The following is a 22,382-nucleotide window of genomic DNA, read 5'->3' as shown; positions in this document are numbered from 1 at the left end:
AGTAACCAAGTGAAAAGACTATAGACAGTGATATCTCAGGTTTCACCAGGAAACTGCTGGGTCCCTGCCAATCATCTCTAGACAAGTCCCACAACATGCTTGGAGCTTCCAATCAGCTTTGTAGCGCCTCTCTCTTACACACAGAGAGTCAGCCAAAGGTCACCAGACAGTCAAGGAAAGCCTGTAATATGGAAAGACAGGAATCAAAACAAACAAAAAGAAAAAGGTAGTGGAGAGGAGGAAGGGACAAACTATGAAGCAAACAGTTTTTTAAAAAAAACTATAATATCCTTAGGAAAAGTAACATATTACATCAATGAAACAAGAACAGGATGCTATAAAAAATTCAGACAATGAAAAATAGCTCTTGGAAATTAAAAATATTATAGAAAAAAATCAAAGAGTAAAACACAAAAACAAAATATAGGAAGAAGGAGATCAAAGAAAATGAGGGGATTGATCCAAGAGGTCCAATACTTGCCAAATAGGAGTTCCGGGGGAGGAAAAATGAAAAAAAAAAAAAAAAAAAAGGAGAAAAATACCAATAAAATAATAAAAGAAAATTACCCAGAACAAAAGACATGAATTTTCAGATTGAAAAGGCACACCAAGTGTTCAAGACAATGGAGTGAAAATAAGACCCAGCCCAGGCATGCTACCATGACATGTAAGAACACAAAAGATAAAGAAACAATTTCTTAAAAGCTTTCAAAGGGGGGTAAAAAGAAAACAGGACCTATACAAAAGATTGTGAATCAGAATGCATCAGATTTTTCTCAATAGCAACACTAAAAGCTACAAGACAAAGGAATAACATATCTCCAAAATCCTAAGAGAGAATTATTTCCCAGGAAAACTATCAATCAAGTATGAGGAAAGCATAAAGACATTTTCTGACTGCAAGATCTCAAAAAATAAATCTTATATGCACCATATCTCAGGAAAATACTGAAGAATGTGCTCCATCAATACAAAGGAAAACAAAAGAGAAAAAACCCAGGACCCAGGAAAGGGGAGGTGTGTGGGGAGTAGGGGGTTCCGATGCAGGAGAAAGGCAACAGGATTATTCAATCATTGATTCCAAGGAAAACAGCAACAAAATTGCACAAGCAAAAATAGCAGCTGGGGATGGCTTCCATGGAAATATGTATATACTCATAATAATGTAAGCACTATCTATTTAACCAAACCAAGAACTAGGATACAGCTCTCCTGGAGAGCACCAGGGAAGATGATGGGGTGGGGTGGAGGAAAGAGTGACAGAGGAACTACATCTTCATCTTCCATAGCTGGAAGTTAATATGCAATGTCTAAGATAGAAAATTCAAGAAAAAACCAGTATAAGCATATTACTTAGAAATATAGAAACAGGACTATCTGGGGCAAAAACAACTAAAAGAGTAAAAGTCAGTGTCTCTGAAGTGTTGGAATTGGGATTGAAGTAGGACAAGGCAGGGGAGTGCTGGTTTTTATCAGCATTTGTGGTATTATTTGATTTTTTAATCATATTTCTCAAGGCCATTCCTCAATCCTCTTGGAGTTCTTGGTCTCTGGGTTAAGAACTCTAGCTATTAAATCCATTCTATTTTAAATATTAGTTAAAGTCTGTTAGAATTAGATTTCTGATATTCTATTCACATCACCTTGGGTCTATAAATCTCAGCTTTTTCCTCTGTGGGTAATGGTTACTATGGAAACAGTAAAAATAAATTTTATGTCATATAACACCCAACTAGGCTCTTGATAAGGGAATGGGGAAAAACTTACAGAGTGTCAATAAAGTTTAGCAAACTCCCTTCTGATGGGAAAACGACCATTATGGCATTTCACATCAGGATATACACAATGTAGTCAGCTCACCTCTCAGTTTTGCTTATTACATGGAGGAAAAATGAAAAGGAAGGTAGAATTTGGGAGTAGGGTGTGAGGGAGATGGCATTGGCCTGTGTGGAATATGAACATCACCAAAATTACTCCCAAAACTGAGTTAACCAAAGCTGCAGACATAAGAAGCTACAAGAACTCTTAATACTAAACTGCCCTGAGGTTTCAGCTTTTTGCTTAGAAAGTTACAGTTAAGAAGAAATGCTATTTTAAAACGTAGGGGATGGGAGAAATACTAGTCAGCAATAAAAGAGAAGAAATATGAAGAATCTCAACAACATTACGCTGAGCAAAAGAAGCTATATGCAAAAGAATACATACTGTGTGAAGTTCTAGAACAAGCAGGTATAACCCATAATGACAGAATTCAAATCATTAGTTGCTTGGAGCAGGAAGCGGGTAGGAGGAGGAACTGACCACAAAGAAGCAGGAGGGAACTCTCTGGGGTGACAGTAACACATTCACAGATATATACATTTGCCAAAATTCATTGAACTGTACTCTAAAAATACTGGCTTTTATCGTATATAAATTATAGCTCAGTAAATATGATTTATTTAAACAGAGAGGAAAGAAACAGGGCTATGTCCAGCAATGAATAATAACATCAAAAAGTGAGAAAGGTACCAAATTACATCCAAACATTTATTTCTCAAATGTCTGTTCTACTTTTATAAATGTACTGACAGTACTTTAATTCCATTCTATTTAATTTATCAGGACAATTAAGATTGAAAAATTATGTTACTCTCTTTTTCTTCCTTAAATAAATCCATGAAGAGCCAAACTGTTCAAATCATGACATCAAAACCCAAGTACAGAAATCCTTCCCCAAACACAAGTTCCCTTTGCTTCCTTGGAATTCTAGTAACTCCACAGTTGCTTCCAGTCACCTGTTCAGCAATCCAAGAATTTCAGTTTCAATATACAAGAACTGCAAGTCACTCCAATCAGAGACTATTAGAAAAAGAGAAAGTAAGGAAAACAGGGCCCAAGAGACTATTCTGAAATGGATACGTGAGATGATACAGAAAGCAGAGAAACAGAGATTTTTGCAACCCTGCCTTGGGAAAGACGAAGAGAGAAGGAAAACTAACTGAGGCCTCTGAACAACATTGTTGCAGGATTTGTGAGAAGAGCCACAGAGATATATGTTAGAGAGGTGGACAGATACCAGCATGGGGGAGGTGGTGGAAAGCCGTAAGTTTTAAGTCATAAAATGAGAAAAGCACCAAATTTGCATCAAGAATAAAAAGGGAAGGGAATGCCTTTGAGTGTGCATCTTATCTGTAATAAAGTACAACAGACGTGCAAGTGCCTCACTGAAACTGTAGACTGGAAATATCCTGAAAAGTTCCCCATGAGTAAGGGATGGTAAATGGAAATTAACATAACAGTCAAATTATTCTAATTCTCCAACATCACTCTGATACCAAAGCCTGACAAGGACAGTACGAAAAAGGAGAACTACAGGCCAATATCGCTGATGAACATAGATGCAAAAATTCTCAAGAAAATTTTGGCAACCAGAATTCAGCAACACATCAAAAGGATCATACATCACAATCAAGTGGGATTCATACCAGGGACACAGGGATGGTTCAACATCCGCAAATCAACCAATGTGATACACCACATCAATGAAGTGAGGAATCAAAACCACAAGATCATCTCAATAGATGCAAAGAAAGCATTTGACAAGATCCAACAGACATTTATGATAAAAACTCTTAACAAAATGGGGATAGAAGGAAATTACCTCAACATGATAAAGCCCATATATGACAAACCCACAGCCAACACCATATTCAATGGGCAAAAACTGAGCGCCATCCCCCTGAGAACAGGAACAAGACAAGGATGCCCACTATCACCACTCTTATTCAACATAGTACTGGAGGTTTTGGCCAGAGCAATTAGGCAAGAGAAAGGAAGAAAAGGAATCCAAATAGGGAGTGAAGAAGTGAAACTCTTGCTGTTTGCAGACAACATGAAAACCCCAAAACATCCATCGGAAAACTAATAGAAATAATTAACAACTACAGTAAAGTTGCAGGGTACAGAATCAACTTACAAAAATCATTTGCTTTTCTATACTCCAAGAACAAACTTACAGAAAGAGAACTCGAGAATACAATTCCATCTGCAATTGCAACTAAAAGAATAAAGTACCTAGGAATAAATTTAACCAAGGAGGTGAAGGACTTATACAATGAAAACTATAAGCCATTACTGAGAGAAACTGATAATGACTTAAAGAAATGGAAAGAGATTCCTTGCTCACGGATCGGAAGAATAAACATAGTTAAAATGTCCATACTACTCAAAGCAATCTACAGATTCAATGCAATCCCAATCAGAATCCCGATGACATTCTTCGTGGAAATAGAGCAAAGAATACTAAAATTCATATGGGGCAATCAAAGACCCTGAATTGCTATGGCAATCCTGAGAAAAAAGAACAAAGCTGGAGGTATCACAATCCCTGACTTCAAAACATACTACAAAGCCATAGTGACCAAAACAACATGGTACTGGTACAAAAACAGGCACACAGATCAATGGAACAGAACTGAAAGCCCAGAAATAAAACCACACATCTACGGACAGATAATCCTCAACAAAGGTGCCAAGAACATACAGTGGAGAAAAGACAGTCTCTTCAATAAAAGGTGTCGGGAAACTGGACAGCCACATGCAAAAGAATGAAGGCAGACCACTATCTCATGCCATACACAAAAATAAACTCAAAATGGATCAAAGACTTGAAGATACATCCTGAAATTATAAGACTCCTGGAAGATAATATTGGTAGTACACTCTTTGACACCAAACTAAAAAGGATCTTTTCAAATACCATGGCCTCTCAGATCAGGGAAATAAAAGAAAAAATAAACAAGTGGGAATTCATCAGACTAAAGAGCTTCTGCAGGCAAAAGAAACTAGGATCAAAACAAGGAGACAACCCACCAATTGGGAGAAAATTTTTTGCAAATCATATATCCGATAAGGGGTTAATCTCCATAATATATAAGGAACTCACACAACTGAACAATAAGAAAACAAACAACTCGATCAAAAAGTGGGCAGAGGAGATGAACAGACATTTTTCCAAAGAAGATATACAGATGGCCAATAAACACATGAAAAGATGTTCAATATCACTAATCATCAGGCAAATGCAAATCAAAACTACACTAAGATACCACCTTACAACTGTTAAAATGGCTACAATCACTAAGACTAAAAATAACAAATGTTGGAGAGGGTGTGGAGAGAAGGGAACCCTCATACACTGCTGGTGGGAATGCAAAGTGGTGCAGCCACTAAGGAAAACAGTATGGAGACTCCTCAAAAAACTAAAAAGAGAACTACCATATGACCCAGCTATCCTACTACTGGGTATCTATCCAAACAATTTGAAATCAATAATCCAAAGTAACATATGCACCCCTATGTTCGTTGCAGCACTATTCACAATAGCCAATGGAAGCAACCCAAATGCCCACTGACCAATGATTGGATAAAGAAGATGTGGTATATACATACAATGGAATATTACTCAGCCAGAAAAAAAAAAGACAAATTCATCCCATTTGCAATAACATGGAAGGACCTAGAGGGAATTATGCTAAGTGAAATAAGCCAGTCTGAGAAAGACAAACACAAGATGATTTCACTCATATGTGGAATATAAACAAGTACTTGGACAAAGAAAACAGTTCAGTGGTTACCAGGGGAAGGGGGGTGGGGGTGGGCACAGGCAGTGAAGGAGAGCACTTATGCGGTGACAGTCAAGAAATAATGTACAACTGAAATCTCACATTGATGAAAACTATTATGAACTCAATAAAAAAAAAGAAAAAAAAATATTCTAATTCTAAAAGCACAAAATATCACAATATTTTATTTTTTATACTAAAAATAAACATACATGTGTTTTCATGAGTATTTTCCTGATGCAAGTGTCCAACCCATTTTCTTCCACAAAGTCTTACAGAAAGTGCCTAGAAAGACTGATCTTCAGAAACACTGTTCACTGTTTTGTTTAAAAGCCCTTTAGAACTAGAGATCATTTTGAAATTACCTTCAAACTTTTATTTCCCATGCTTTTGTTCCCCTAGCTTTTTTAGCTGCTATTCTAAGGTCTTAAATTCTCTGAGAGGCTCCACTCAACCCTTTCCAAGGGCAATACTCTCCTTTTGAGTTGCAGAGCTTGGATACAGCACACAAATACAGACAGAGTGAAACTTAATGGAAAGATTACCTCATAGTTCTTGTGACTGCATTAATGCACTCCAGACTACCGGCTGGATTTTAAATTACAATATCTCATTATTGCCCACTGTTTAGCGTGTCCATTTCTGGACTTTCTTCCCTTTCTCATACAAGCAGCTAGGATTTTCCATATTATATTTCAGCTATAAATAAGTTCCTACCAAAACCATGTTATTCTACTCTTTTTTTATATTAATTAAGGTTATTCTTCATTCTAATTCTACCTTTCAAGGTATACTTCCACATAAAAGCCACAAAATTACTTTTAAATGTTAAGTAACGGATGCTGCGTTACTCAATGATTAAGCCCTAACGACTTCACTTGAATAATCATGCATGGTTATTTCCAATTACAGGAAATAAAAATGAGCTAAGAGCTTGATCCAGCACCAACAGGGCAGCCCAAATTGGGGTGAAATGTACAATGTTTGTGTACACATCACAAGAGATACAAGTATCTGTGCTTTCCCTTCAGCCTACGATAAGCAGGAGATGGACTACTTGGCATCTCTAAAGAAACCCAATGTCATCTCACTCGCTTAGCACACCATGGAGAAAACACTCAAATTCACACACCAACAGGCATCACCTAGACAGCCCGAGTCCCCAACTTGTATCCACTCGTGTTCATCTGTTTTGGTGCTGCTGCTGTAATAGTCATTATAATGAGAGACCCTGGCAAAACCTATGGATTCTGTAGTTTTCTAATGCAAAAATATCTCATTTTGACCAATTTTACAAAGTATTTAAAAATAACAGGATTGCCCAAATATTTTGCTTATTATTCACATTACTTGACTTGAACAATCATCCCTGGTATTTTATTTGCACATTTTTTCTTAATCTAGAAAAAATTTCAAGTGAACTTGACCAGTGTAAAAAAGTTTGGACCATCTGGGAAGTCAAATCTGTCACTCATATTATCCTACAGGACACAGATTCTACCAATACAACATAAATCCACAGATGAAACTAACATCAAAATGGGAAATGTAAACAGTTCTGTGTTCTCAAACTTTTAAAGGCAACAAAAGCCTGAATATGAACATCTTCATCTGTTTTGGTCCCCACTAAAATCAATTCTCAGTATAGTAGTTACAATGGCCCTTTAACAATGTTAGTCACATCATGTCACCCCTGTGCTCGAAGCCTTCCAATGGTTTCCCATCATACTCAGGGGTAAAATCAAAGCCCTTACGGCGTTTGAGACCCTGTATGAGCTGGCCACTCTGCCACACCTCAGCCACCAGCTCTCTCGTCTCTCTCTGGTCCAGCTACTCTCTCCACTTCCCACTTTGCTCCAGGTCCATGGGCCTCCTTGCTGCTTCCCCAAAATTCCAATCACGTTCCTGCTTCTGGATGCTCTTGTATCCGCTATTCCTTCTTCCCGAGGTGCTCTTCCTGACTCCCTCCCTCACCTCCTTTAGGCGGGCTCAAATGCAACCTCAGGGAAGCCCTCCCTGAGCAATCTATCTAAAGCTGCAACTCCCTGTTCTCCCTGCCTTGCTTTTTTTTTTAAGCACAGCACTTATTATCATCTGTTATATCACATCTTACTTTACTTATAGCCTGTCTGCTTTGACTAGAATGTAAACTGCACGAGGACAGGAATTTTTGTCTGTTTTATTCACTTCTATACCCCAAAGCCCAGAGCAATGCTCAGCACAAAACAGACACTTAATACACAGAGACTAAATCAGTGTTGTTAAATACCATCTGTTTGTTTGTTTTTCTGTCTCTTCCCATTAGCAGGTAAGCTCCATGAGGACAGGGACTGGTGTTTTCCATTGATACAGCCCCAGCATCTAAAACAGAACCAGGCATGGAGCTGGCACTCAACAAATATTTGTTGAACGAATGCTCTTTACATTCTTTTGGCAGAGAGCAGAAAGAAAATTTCAACTCAAATCGACACGTTCTCAACATCTTGCTTGGCTCTGAAATAATGCAGTCCTATGATTATTGAATCATCCCTATTTTTACTTTAAAAATGTACACACCTATATTTTGCATATAATCCAAAGGGCAATTAAAAAACAAAAAGAATAGGCAAAGATTAGTGAGGAAACATCATTTCCTTGGTGATAAGAAATGGACTTTCACAATACAAAATTGTCAAATTATACAATGAAACTAATTCATTTCCATTTTTCCCAACATTTTTTTCTCCCATTTATCAATTATTAAAGGCTTTTTTGAAAATAGCTTTAGCCCTTTCATTTTCTTCCCAATACTGAAGCTAATTCATAACACAGAATTATGTGACATTTACTTTCTTGACAACTGTCTGATATAATAAACACAAAGTTTCCTTTTTTGGTTTTCTTTTGCTCAAAACTCCAGGATACTTAAAAACGAGGATGGCAAAAGGACTGTGGCTACTAAAGCAAAGGTGAAATAATCAAGATGAGACTCTTTTTCAATACCAGCAGACACTCTTTGTTTGGGCAAAGATGCTATCGACTCAGAGTGATAGGAGTCGGGACAGAAACCACTGCAGTGCTTCCCTTGAGATTAGGACAAAGTACTTTCAGTCAAGCAGACTAATCAGAAAACACAAATACCAAAAGGTCCTTCACCCTTCCTGTGATTCCCCGAGGCAAAGCCAGAAGGTCAGCAGCTCCATACGTTCATTTTCTGACCCCTCTTGAGCTTAGTATATTGGGTCAGAATGGACTACAGTTTACTTTAAATCTAGAGCAACTGATCTATAGCTTTACCTAGCTTCACAGATAAATCCATAGGATGAAGTTACCACTTGTAAAGGCTAAGAATGATAGTATTCCTTTTGAAAATGTCCAGTTAATTTTAAAATGTAAAGAGGTCAGCACATTGCTTCAAAAAAGGTTAAGAGTTTCAGCATTCTTAGAAGAATAATTTATGTATCTGCCTACAAAATCATAATTATAAGGTCTAAAAGACAGGAAGAAAATATGTGAGAATGCCATAAGCACAGCTATTATTGGGTGGGTACAGTCCAAGAAACCTCCTAACCAATCAAATAGCACAGGGCAGTGCATTTCAAATGGTCTGTGCAGCCCTCTGGCCACACAAGTGCTTGTGGGGAAGCCACCGACTGCTAAGGAGGGGACTAAGATAAGGCTCTGAGTCTCACCCCAACACCAAACAACAAGTGACTGGTATGTTGGGGTTCTGCAAAATATCGTATTTTAAAAGGGGCGGGGGGCATTATTGTTTAAAAAATGAAAACCAGCAGGAAGGGCTCTAGAGCGAGGGAGACCAGAGTTTAAATCCTAAATTTGTTGAGTGAGGAATAGACATAATCATGCCTGGCAAGGAGTTGGTGCTCAATAAGTGCAGCAATGCTGTTATTTACTAGACAGTACCACCAAAGGATATTAAAGGAGTCGCCTCAAAATACACAGCCAAGAACCACATAACTATGATGTAACAGTTCAAGACCTTTATTTGACCAGTTCATCCCTTGGCCAAATAAAAAATACCCCTTATGAACCCAGTTTACGCATAGGCACTAAAGACATGGTACCCAGGAACCAAGAGATTTTCAAAGACCCTACCATAAGAGGAAGGAAGCAGGGTAGGGCGAGTGGGGGAAGAGAAGGAAGGAAGGAAGGAAAGAGGGAGGAAGAGAGAAGGGAGAAAAAGAGTAAAAGAAAGAGAAAAGAAACAGTTCCAAAATATGAAAAGAAAATTACAAAATAAAAACTAATACATGCTTGTCAGTACTAAAGAATGATATTCAAAAATTTCAGTATTCATAAATATTTCATTATATGTTTAAATAGTTTGTAAGTTAGATTTTCTTCACAAAAATTACCCAGTACTGAAGCTAATTCATAAGAATGTACAATGACCACAGAAGAATCACAACCAACTTCACATTAGGTGACATATTCAAAGGTAAAATTTCAAAAAACAAAAAAATTTTCCCACTGCTACAGCAACATACACACACATAACGTGTGATATGAGCACATTAAATACGTTTGATACACTGTGATGGGAGCCTCCACTAATAACAGGCCCTAGAGTCTTAAAACAGCTCTCCTCTTTGGTTTGGATTCCTTTCATTCTTCCTCAAGTTGAGGCCATCACCTATGTCATTTCACATTCTCAGACTGCAGTGAGAAGTAACAGCAGAAGCCAAGGGCAAGACCTCGGGGAGGGAAGAAGCAAGCCCAGGTTGCCCTCTCGGCTCCTCTTCAGCCAGGTTTTCCCAACACCTGCATAACTCCTGAAAAGCATCACTAGAAATCACTCATTAAGGCCATTAGCCACTACTCTGGCACCTCTCCAAGCTACAAGCTGGACTAACAGAAGGTGCTACAATCAGCAGACAAGAGGAAAGGAGGCTCACCTGCTTTATTTTATTTCGGGAGTTGGTGATGCGCTCTGTGATGCTCTGGTACGTGCGAATGGCTGTCGTCAATTCCGTATAGTGCTGCACAATCAATTCATCTAGGTCACGGTCACATTTCTCATAGGCCTCTTCAAGGCGGCCCTTCTCATTTTCTCTGTCTTCAACATCATCACTGGTAGACAGAGTCCTGGTAAAGACAAGAATATTTCAAGCTGAGTCAAACTTAAAAGCAAGAAGAAAAGACAGATGACTTAATGAATATGCCAGCACATTCATCTCACTAACTAGGAAATAAAACAAGTTACTAACAGAAAATATGAAACCACCGTCATAGCAAATTCCAATGACCCATCGAAGTGGATTTGTTGGCTGCCTATCCACAGAGCTCTTCCCTTCACTTTGTCCTCGGCATATTTTAATCAGATAACATTATTAAATGCTGTCGCATGAACTCTGCAAGAGTCTGAGCAGGGCTTGATTCGTCTCAGTGAATCCTAGTAATTCCATTCTCCAGACCAGTGACCAGTCTGGCCAATGAGACCTAAAGACTTCTAGGAAAAGTTTTCTTGCAAGAAAATTAACAGGAAGCATGTCCCTTTTCCCGACACTATATTGTTACACAAAGCTAAGATCCTCAACTACTTCAGCCATCTTACAACCATGCAAGGGAAAGTCAAGAGAAATGCCAAGCTACTGCTATTATGCCATTGGGCCATCAAAGCCACCAACCCTGCAGCCACCTTACCTCAGGACTTCTCGTTAGGTGAGAGAATAAATATCCATTGTTTAAGTCACTTCAGTTGGCCTTCTGTTATATATAGCTGCAAGAGTACTAACCTATAAAATTACGCATACACTGAGGAACACCTTTCAAAGAGCTCATTTAAATGACCTGAATTTGGTACAGAGCCCCCAGCGGCCTGGAAATAAGGTCATATTAAGTCTAAAACCTGTTACAACAGCAATAATATAAGCTATAATACAAGGCAGTCCCTGGTTTTACTACTCTTCCAACAGCACTAACAGATTGACATGAATCAACAATAACCAGGGAATGAGATAGATACACTTATTAAAAATCTCTCAATAACTTAGCTTGATACATGGGCCACAAATCTTTGTTTCCTCTATTATCTTTCTTGGATAATTTTTTTTTAATTTAGTGTTATAATCAGTAACAAAGAAACCTTTTTCTCTTATCTGTTGGCTGGGCTAATTTAGAGTTTCATTAAATTCCCTCCGATTTGTCAGCTTATACATTCAGCATACTTTATTTCATTTATCTTTTTTAATTTAGGGAGGGGGGTATTTTAGGCTCTCCATGATGGATGCAATCAATTATAAGTCCATCATTAGAACTGCTTTCAGAGATGGTCTGTCAGCAAATCAATCACATATCCACTTCAAGATATTTGCAAGCAAAATACTGTACAACGGTCTTCTCCAAACTGTCATTTACAGCAAAAGATCTTAATTCATGAGCCACATAATATATAAAACTTCTTTTTCAATTGAGAGGGAGATTCAGCAGGCCAGTCTTTGACTTCAATCTAGCCACCAAAAAGAATTTTGTAAATGTGTTAGGGATGCCAAGAGATCAGGTCTAGCATGAAATGGGGGAGGCGGGGAGCAGAGGAAATGTAATGAAGGAAATGGCGAAGCCTCTAAGGAATGTGGGGTACACCCAGGAAAGCAACACACTGGGATCCCCAAGACTTGAAGGAAACCCTTTACCATGCCAGATCCTGTGTCCTCTTCTGTCAAGTGGTGATCCTACCCCAGACTACCTCCAAGCTTACTTGCAAGTAGAGAACACCACACAAGTGTTTGACTAATAAAGTAATTAGAGTGAAGAACTTAGGGGGAATTTGGTCTCAAAGACAGAGTACCAAAATTCCTTGCAATACTTGGGGACAGAGTAGTTTAGCACGTCTTCTTCTTGTTTCTATGATACATAACTTTGCTCTTTAAATTTGAAACCTTCCTGGCTGTTAATCTAAAGTAAAGCACAACCAGAAAATGCCTCCAATTTATCAACTGTCCCAAAGGGAAGAGTTCCTAGATATTTAACTCTATCATTTCTCCTTCTAACAGCAAAGAGGCAGAGAATTTTCAGCGCTATACTGCAGCAGTTTGCCATGTTTACAAGGCTTTGCAGGATTTCCTCTCCACCATCACTGTGGAAGGAAACATGCCAAACATTTCACATTCTTTACATTAACTAGTAGAATTACCATTAAGGAAAATGTCAGGCCCAGAGAGGACACTTTCTTGGGCATCAGCTGTCACTGTAACACATTACCAGAGCATAAGGAGTTATTTAGGAAATAGAAAGGGTTACTAAAATGAAGATTAGATGGTAAATTGGGTCTATAGGGGGTTTTAGCTCCTATTTTCATTTTTAGAGAATTTTTATATAGAGAAATAGTCCATGCCAGGTTTGCCCCACATCTGAAATTCATCCTCTTAATGTAAACTGGGCTGAATGACATTTTGCCTTTAGTAAAAAACACTTACATTAGAGAACTCTGAGAGTACAAAACCATTAAAGGCTTGTTTTTTTCTTAATTAGAGAAAAGGAAGGCAGCAAGGATAATAATAATAATAGCCACAAATATTTAGAGAGGCTTACTAGCTGCCAGGAACCAGCTGTGCTGCATGCTTTATGGAACGCATATTTAATCCTCATAACAGCCCTTTATAGAGCGGGTCCTATTATTACCCTCCCCCCCCTTTTTTTTTTTTTTTTTACAGATGTAGCAGCTGAGATTTGAAGAGGTTAAATTAATTTGCCCCATGCAACGAGGGTGAGGGACAGTACAGGGATGCAAAACCCAGGTCAGTCTGTTTTCAGATTATGCTCTGAACAGAGTCACAGGCTCCGGAGTCAAACTGCCTGGGTCAGAATCCTGGCTCCACCATTTACTACCCATATGACCTTGGTTACGGCATCTCATTTTGGTCAACTATAAAATGGAGATAATTAGTATACCTTCCTTATAGGGTTGTTGTGAGAATTAAATGAGATGAAACAAGGCCTGGCTTATCATTAAGCACTCAACAAATGCTGGTTGGTATTGCTAGCTATATCATAGTTATAGTCATAGTAGCAGCAGTAGCAGCAGAAGCAGTAAAAGCAGAGCATTTGTCTAGAATGTAATGGAAAGGACATCCTTTGGAGACACATCACCCTCAAACACTAGATCACTTGGCACTGGGCGTGAGATCTGAACTCTCTGACTCTCACTTTACACCTTCCTAATGTCAAGAACTGTGAAGACTCTGAGATTTTATCCTACTTACAAGCTAACAAGTTAGCCTGCAACAGTTCCATGGATGCTGGTAGAAGACACAAAACTCCTGGGTCAGAGGCTAAGGACTGTATTACTCATAGCACAGCAAGTAGCATGAGCACCAGCTTATTTGTTTAGCCCCCCTTTTCCCCAAGTCCCACGAGGGTTAAGCAGATGGGCCCAAATGGATGCCTGCACAGACTGCAAGTTAGTGGAGAAGAACTCCGAGCTTAGAAAACCGAATCTTTTATATTGGGCATTAAACATGCCTGCCCTTCACTCGAAGGAAAGATTATCCCTGTCTTCCAAGACTGTCTGCTAAACAAACATCCTTGACAAAATAGTCTAAAACAAAGGCCCCTCAGTGCTTTGCTCACAAGAACTTCAGAAACACAACACTGCCAAGGAGAACTGTCTCCCAACAATACTCATTGGGTTCCTCCAAGAATTGCATGGTATCAAGCAATAGTAGGCAATAAATAAAGATTCATTTTCAACCAAGTTTCTTTTCTGTACAATGAGACCAGAAATACAACGTCTCACACCATAAACATTTGTAAAATGAATGACTGATAGACCATAAAAGCAGACTAATTCTAGAGAGAAAGTTCCCACATATGCTACCAAAACCCAGCAAATTTCCATGTGGGATTATCTCGCTGTAGGCCAGTCACCTGATCTGAACTGAGAGCAGGGGAGAAGAGAACACTTGTCTAGCTCACCCCAAGAGCCAGGTCAGGAACCTCTCCTCAGCCTTCCAACACTGTGCAATGGAAAGCTCACTAGCTCACAAATCAACTCATTGCAATTTTGAACAGCTCTACTCATTACAAAGCCTTTCATTAAAATACAATCAGCCTCTTCATAATGTCTACCTGTTGATCCTAATTCCACCTTTTTCAGTAAGACAAAATAAGCTTATTCCCTTTTCCAGAAAATTCCTCTTTAAATGGTAAAGGACTCTCGATACTTCTTTCTTCCTCAGGTTAAACATCTCCGATTTCTTCAACTGTTTCTTCAGCAACATGGCTTCCACAAAGCCCACCATCCTTACTGCTTTCCTGTCAAGTCCCCTCAAAAACGGCTAAAACTCACATAGAACTTACTATGTGTCTGGGATTAAGTGACTTACCATAATAATTCATCTACTCCTGACAACAACCCTATGAGGTAGGTGCCATTATCACCCCTCTTTTTCTGATGAAGAGACTGAGTTGTGTTTTCCAGGCACAGAGCCTTTAAATAGCAGTCAGGCCTCAAACCTGGAGAGTCTGATTCTTAAAACTTTGCCTATCCTGATTCTCAAAAAGTAGTACTCAGAACTGAACACAACATAATGCTAATGTGGTGTTATCAGTTCAGACAGGAAGAGGTGTTGCATGCCATAATATGGGCCCTAGCCTAAAGCTACATGGCATTTTTTTTATTGAGTCCAAAAATTATCCAGGATTCCTTTGACAGTAACGGCTGACAAGCCAGCTCTCATTCAGTCTCTCGTGGGAAATTTTAAAACTAAATGCAGAAATTTACATACATCCCCATGGAATGCAAACTGGTGCAGCCACTATGGAAAACAGTATGGAGATTCCTCAAAAAACTAAAAATAGAACTACCATACGATCCAGCCATCCCACTACTGGGTATTTATCCAAAGAGCCTGAAGTCAGCAATCCCAAAAGTCCTGTCCACCCCAATGTTTATTGCAGCACTGTTTACAATAGCCAAGACGTGGAAGCAACCTAAGTGCCCATCAACAGACGAATGGATAAAGAAGATGTGGTACATATATACAATGGAATACTACTCAGCTGCAAAACAGAACAAAATCATTCCATTTGCAATAACATGGATGGACCTTGAGAGAATTATGTTAAGTGAAATAAGCCAGCAAGAGAAAGATCATCTGTGTATGACTCCACTCATATGAGGAATTTAAAACTATGGACCAAGAACAGTTTAGTGGATACCAGGGGAAAGGTGGGGTGGGGGGTGGGCACAAAGGGTGAAGTGGTGCACCTACAACACGACTGACAAACATTAATGTACAATTGAAATTTCACAAGATTGTAACCTATCATTAACTCAATAAAAAAAATAAATAAAAAAAAAAAAGGAAGAAAGTACATACATCCCCATGTCCTAGATTTTGAGGAAGGGAAGGTGAAAGTGTGGTATAGGATATAAATTACTGAGTGTCTATTACATGCCAGGCAATGTAGTGGTTATTTCATGCACATAATATAAGGCAATCCTTGAAATAGCCTGGAGAAATAGTATCACCACCCTTTTTACAGACAATAAATCAGAGGAACAGAGAGGTCAAGTAACTTACACACATGCACACAGCTAATAATTTTAGAATTGGAATTAAAAACAACTATACTTGACTACAAAGCCCATGCCCTTTTCCACGACACACGTTAGAAAATCCTCCTTTCCCGGCCTTCAGCTCCGGAGCTGCAGGACTGCGCGCTACAAAAGCTACAGCTCACAGGTAAAGAGAAGAGCGGACTGCTAGAGACGTGAACAGCACGCAGCAGCTTTGTGAGGAGTAACAGCCTTGAATCTGGACAAGAGGGTTTAAAAAAGCAAGAGCCAAAAGTCACAAGCAGAGGACAAATGGCTTGAAGTCACCACCCCAAGATGCACTCAAGTTGCTGAGTCATTCTTTAGATATTTTTTTCCATTCCTATCTTAAAAGCATTATGATTTACAAACTATTGCCAAGTTCATGGAGGAACATAAAAGTGTAAACTAGATTCCAGGTAAGAGGCCACAGAGACATTTCCGGGTCACTAAGAATTTTTTACTAAGACAGCTCTGGCATTTTGCATGATGAATTACATCTCTAACCATGATTAATTAATCCCCAGGAAGGTATTTATTTACCTAATGGGCTAAAAGGACCATGGTACACGTTTTAAACTATTGTTAACAGCACCTAGTAGGAACATGTATGTTATATGGTTCTAGTGAATTCACAGCCATCTGCTCCAAGCCAGCCCTGTAAATAAGCATAAAACCCAGGATAAATAACTGCAGATCTAAAACTGAATTTGTCAGTTTGCTTTTTTTATACCAGATTCTGTATTTCAGTGTAGCCAGCCAAGTGTTTTGAAAGGAAAATAACTAGTCACCATCACCAGCTCCTTCTACGGAGCAATTTTGCTTTCACTTTGGACCTAATAGAGTAATGGAGTCCAGACAGGAGAAAGTACACAAAAGTCGATATCACTCTTAAAAAAGACACAAGGAAGATCCAGTAAGCGAAAAAGCACACCAATGAAAATAAGGTTAGGCACCCAAAGGTAACCCACTACTCAAGAGGAAGAATAACCTTCAGTCAAAAACAGAATAAAAGGATGCAAAAAAAAAACACACAAATCTAAAATAGTACCTTTAAGAACCCACCAGAAAAGTTTCTTACTATTCTCATCAAATATGTCAAACATGAGGCGTTTGCCACTTTCAGGCTTTCTGACCTTGGGCAAGTCACTTAACTTCTCTGGGGCTGTCTCTTTCCTTGTCAAACAGACAAGATAAGAACAGCACCTGCTTCACCAGGTTGTGTGAGGCCCGGGGAAGTGTGTGAATGTGCTTTGTAAAACATAAAATGCAATCGAAGTGTGGGCTGATACATTATTAGGAACAGAATAAATCATCTGTGAATCACAACACTGTTAGCCCAAACCCCTAAAGCCGCCCCCATTCGAAGTGCCTGAGGAGCTTTCTTTACGAGCTGAGATCAGACCTCTCTGTACTCTCCTGGTGCCTGGTACACTAAGTGCCTGGGAAAAGCTAAATAATGAGCAGCAGCAAGACACAGGATCTGAAGGGGTCACAGAGGGCAGGTCCCCACCTTAAGAAACAACTGCAAGTAAATTATCTCGCACAAATGCCTGTTCAAAACTCTTTAAGAAATGACAAACTATAGTTATGGTGACCCTATTTAGGTCATTTATTCATTCAAGAAATAATTATTAAGCAGCTACTACTTAGCAGACACAGTTCTAAGTGGCTAGAGATATGTCTGTGAACAAAACCAATTCTCCCTCCTGAAGCTTACATCTAGTAGGGAGGCAGGCAACAAAACAGAGAAACACATAACATGTGGAGGCCGGGAGGTAGCCGCCATGGGAGACAGAGGGCAAGGCAGGAGGATGGGGACTATTTTACATAAGGAAGCCAGAGAGGGCCTTTCAGAAAAAGGTGGCATTTGAATGGAACGTCCTAGGAAGTGAGGGGGAAAGAGGTGACACTATCCAGGGAAGCTGATTCCAGAGAGAACAGAAGATGGACAGACCCAAACCAGGATGTGTTTGGCCTTTTCAAGGAACAAGGATGACAAGGAGGTCAATGTGGCTTTCGAGAAGTCAGGAAGGGTGACAGGGAGAGGAGATAAAGTCAGGAAGGAAGCTGGGAGCCAGACCACATATAGCTCTGTGGGCCTTTACTCTGAAAGTGTTCTTTGAAGTCACTCCAGGGATGGAACCCAGGCAAAGAATGACAGTTTTGAGCCAGGATTTAATAGTGAATACTAAAACTGAATAACAATATTTACTTTCAAGTTTCATTTTAATTCTATCCTACCTCTCTCCAAAAAAGATCTGAGATGGTTTGTACAAGAATGTAGGTAGTACAAACAAGAAAGTGGAACTAGTTAAAGAGATGCAGGACAAAACACCACCACATAAATGCAAAACACAAGTATGCAGGTCATATGGGCAAACATAGCTTATATGAAATGAGCCCCCAACCTAACTCTGAGGTTCCTAGTAACCAATGCAAAAAGGAAAACAAAGCCTGTTATATAATTCTCATTATCAAAAAGGCAGATTTCAGTTCCTCTGAGGAAGCAAACTTTAAACTAGCGCTAAATTCTAAAAGAAATCTTTCACTTAATAAGGAAGACATTATACACTACAGTGAACAATGCCCTCAACAACCTTCCGAAAACAAATTTTACGTGGCCATTTCTTCTAAGTTCCTTCAAGAACATAACATTAAAACACAACTCAGACCTAGAGATTTTGAAAAATTCTAAATAAAGTCCCACTGTGAAGCTTTCCAATGATCCATTTTCATCTAAGGCTTAAACTGAGGGAATTTATAGGACTCAGTGGATCAAATCATGTTTCATGAATGTCCTCCTCTCAGCAAGCCTTTTGATAGTTCAAGCCAATCAGACAGTACTTCTTTTTGAAGAGTCTACAGTACAAGTATTTGGTATTAGAGGGTTAGTGGAGAACTGTTAAATATTATAAGCCAGAAAAGCAAGCAGTAAGGTTGACAACCAATTGTGAAAAATTAAGAGCCTGCCCAGGGCTCCTGCCTGAGCCTCAAGATTACCTGTAGGTGGTGACAGACCATCACTCTGGAAGCAGTTTAGGGTATTTTAATAAAGTAATGATTCCCCAGAGTATCACCTATTATGGACTAAATTGTGGACCACACTCCCCACCGCATTCATATGCTGAAGCCCTAACTCCCAATGTGACTGTTGGGAGATAGGGTCTACTAAGGAGGTAAGAAAGGTTAAGTGAGGTCATAAGGAGCTGGTGTCCTTATAAGAGGAGGAAGAAACAAAGGAGAGCCCTTGCTTTTCAAGCACCCACAGAGGAAAGGCCATGTGAGGACACTGCGAGAAGCAAGCGAGCCCTCACCAGAAACCAACCCTGATGGTACCTTGATCTTGGACTTCTAGCCTCCATAACTGTAAGGAAATAAATTTGTTGTTTAAGCGACGCAGTCTGTGGTATTTTGTTACAGCAGCCTGAGCAGCCTAATACACATGCTATAAGACACAGGCAGTATTATTTTGGTTGGGTAAGTTCTCAAGGCAGATGTTATCAGTCACCCCCCTTAGCCATAGCAAATCCAGATTCTTGGCAAATCCACAAGAAGAACTGCCTACCTAATACAGCCTCAGATAACTAAACTAATTAACCTGCTGTAATAAATACTTAATGTAATACACCTGAATTTTGGTGACACCTGCAGAATAATTAGCATTAAGTCATGCTTTCTGAAAACACTTAACAGGCTTAATTGTCTACTAAAGGCATTCCCTGTTGGCATCCAGTGACCTCTCCTCCAAGAATAATAAAGATTAACAAAACAATTAATGGAAATCCCTTCAAGCAACTCAGAAAAACTAATTACAAGTAAGGCTCCACATATGCAAAAAAAATCACTTATCAGGAAGCTTCAGCTCTATAGAGCACAATCTACAATCGGAATCAAACCTCCTCAGTGATCCCCATTCTGGAAAGTACTCAGTGGGCCTCTGAGCAGACAAACTGGATGTCACAGAGCCCCTAGACTTTTTATCCATCAAGCACCCAAACCCCTCTATCAGTGCTACCTTTTCTCGTTAGGACAACTAACAAATTTTTTTTTAACTGCACAATGGAAAGAGCACTAGACAAAGAGTCATACTCATTTATTTACAAAATATTCTAACACATTATCATAAGGCAAAAACTGAGTATTTTTAAACTGTCAACAAATACTCAAGGGTTAACTAGTTTCAGAACCTTGATCCAAGTACCACAAAAATTAACTATTAGCTTATGCACCTTTCTAGAACATAATATTCTGTTTTATTATTGATCCCAACACAAGAAAAAAAAGTCTAGAGCTGACATGATTCTTCAAAAATGTGAATCCTATTTTCTTTCCCAAACCGCTTTTAACTCAAAGATATTAGGTTCCACTACTAGATCTATTTAGCCCTTATTTCAAAGTGTGAGCATCAGACTTTCTTTTCCTTTACAATACGAAACAGCCAACCTAAAACATGCCTGACAGCAACATAAACCTATTATGTCAGCAGGCGAACTAAAGACAGTTGTAAGCAGGAGCAGGGCGAAAGCACAAACTGAAGAGCAGAAAGAGATTGCTAAGACCCTAAACACTAAGCAAACAAGTTGAGGAGCAGGTCTGCAAAACCTCTGATTCTGAGCAGAGCATTCTGTATATGAGGAATAGGCTATAAACGCTTCCAATGAATTACAAAAATAACAAACCTTCATCATAATTCTGTTTGCGGAAAAAACCACACATTAAAGAAATGTTCGAGATGTGTATCACTATATAATCACATTGGATATGCTTTCACTCAAAGCATAACCAAATCTACATTACACTTTAAATCGGTTTTTATTATATTCAATTATACAATGCAATCACTTCTTTCTTAATTATGTCTTATTAGAGCCTACAAAATACAAGATAATCCCATCCCAATTGATAGCAATTCATGATGACAAGTCCCTCTGAAAAAGTTTTCTGATGCATAAAAACAACATCCCTTAATTCAGTACGAGATTCATTTAATACCAACTGACAGTAAACAATTTCTGCTTTAAAGTCAATTGAAAATTCACTGGTGTCTTGCTTCAGACAGCACTTAGGGCCAACTACTACAGCAAACACATGCAGTTTTTCAATACTATTTCAATTAACTTGATATACAAAACACTTCTAGGGACCAAAAGCTATAAATCTTGTAGCCAAAAGGGAAAGCCATTATCTAAAATTAAGTAAAATCACCCCCACTAAAGCATAAAACTGAGTCCAGGGTCAACAATGTCAACTTAAAATCTACCCCCATCCTTACTGAACCCAACTCTACCCTCTTTTCCCACTTCCATTTTAAGCCCCACACCCTCCTTAAAGCTTAGAGCACAATGATCGTATTTTTCAGCTCCAGTGGAATGTACACATTATAGTATTTGGTCATTCTAAAGGTGTCTAATATTTCCTAATGTGGAGTTTCTGTTGAGTTCCTCAGAAAGATGCTTTATAAGACATTAATAGATGTTATGTGGTAACAGGTTACTTTGGAAATTCTGGGTTACACAGATTGAAGCAAGTGTCTTAACTGCAGATATCCAGGGCACTTTAATATGTTATTGTGCAAGGTGCCTCTAGGAGGGAGGCTGTCAGGGTCGGGGCTGAGTGGACAGGACATGAATATATTACGCAGGATTTCTGCAATTAATCTACAGAACCTTGCAATTCCCACCCCTTCCGTCTCCCCAGCATATACATATACAGAAACACATACACATGTACATTTCTACACAAAGTGTCAAATACGTACGAAAATTAAGAGACTCGTTGAATAAACCCCGCTTCAACAATTATCAACACATTCTAATCTTGTTTCATCTATACCCTCACTGACTGAAACCCTCCTTCCCAATTATTCTGAAGCAAATCCCAGACATGATATCATTTTTATCGGTATATTTCAGTATGCCTCTCTCAAGAATACTGTTTTTAAAAAAAAAAAAAATAGCCATAACACCATTATCTAGGCTAAAAAAAATTAATAATGCTAATTGGTTTCTTCTATCTTATTTCGCCAACTAAATTATGTCCTTAGGGCTACTGAAACTTTAACCTGCATTTGAAATAACCTAGGAATCTTGTTAAAATGCAGACTGTGGTCAGGCGGATCAGGTGGTGCCTGAGATTCTGCTTTTCTAACAAACTCTCAAGTGATATTATGAGTATAAACTTCAGCACAGTGATAGGCAACAAGTTTTTAAATGGAAAAACACCTTTTGAATTACGTG

The 22,382-nt window shown here is 38.8% G+C and overlaps 1 protein-coding gene across 6 annotated transcripts in view; it reads right to left on the bottom strand.

Annotated features, from left to right (window-relative positions):
- Positions 1-22,382, bottom strand: part of EXOC4 (exocyst complex component 4) — a 738,285-nt gene that overhangs the window by 704,921 nt on the left and 10,982 nt on the right. For all 6 annotated transcript variants that reach the window (XR_011438236.1, XM_023640178.2, XM_005609413.4 and 3 more), the window contains exon 2: positions 10,502-10,691. Coding sequence is in view for 5 of the 6 variants with exons in the window: in XM_023640178.2 (XP_023495946.2) it covers positions 10,502-10,691 (190 nt within the window). In the remaining variant the exon portion in view is untranslated. The remainder of the gene's footprint in view (positions 1-10,501; positions 10,692-22,382) is intronic.

The sequence above is a fragment of the Equus caballus genome, chromosome 4, assembly GCF_041296265.1.
Source record: "Equus caballus isolate H_3958 breed thoroughbred chromosome 4, TB-T2T, whole genome shotgun sequence".
In the NCBI taxonomy this organism is placed as follows: Eukaryota; Metazoa; Chordata; class Mammalia; order Perissodactyla; family Equidae; genus Equus; species Equus caballus.
Note: the sequence above shows the minus strand (reverse complement) of the source record. Positions and strands in the feature narration are given on the sequence as shown.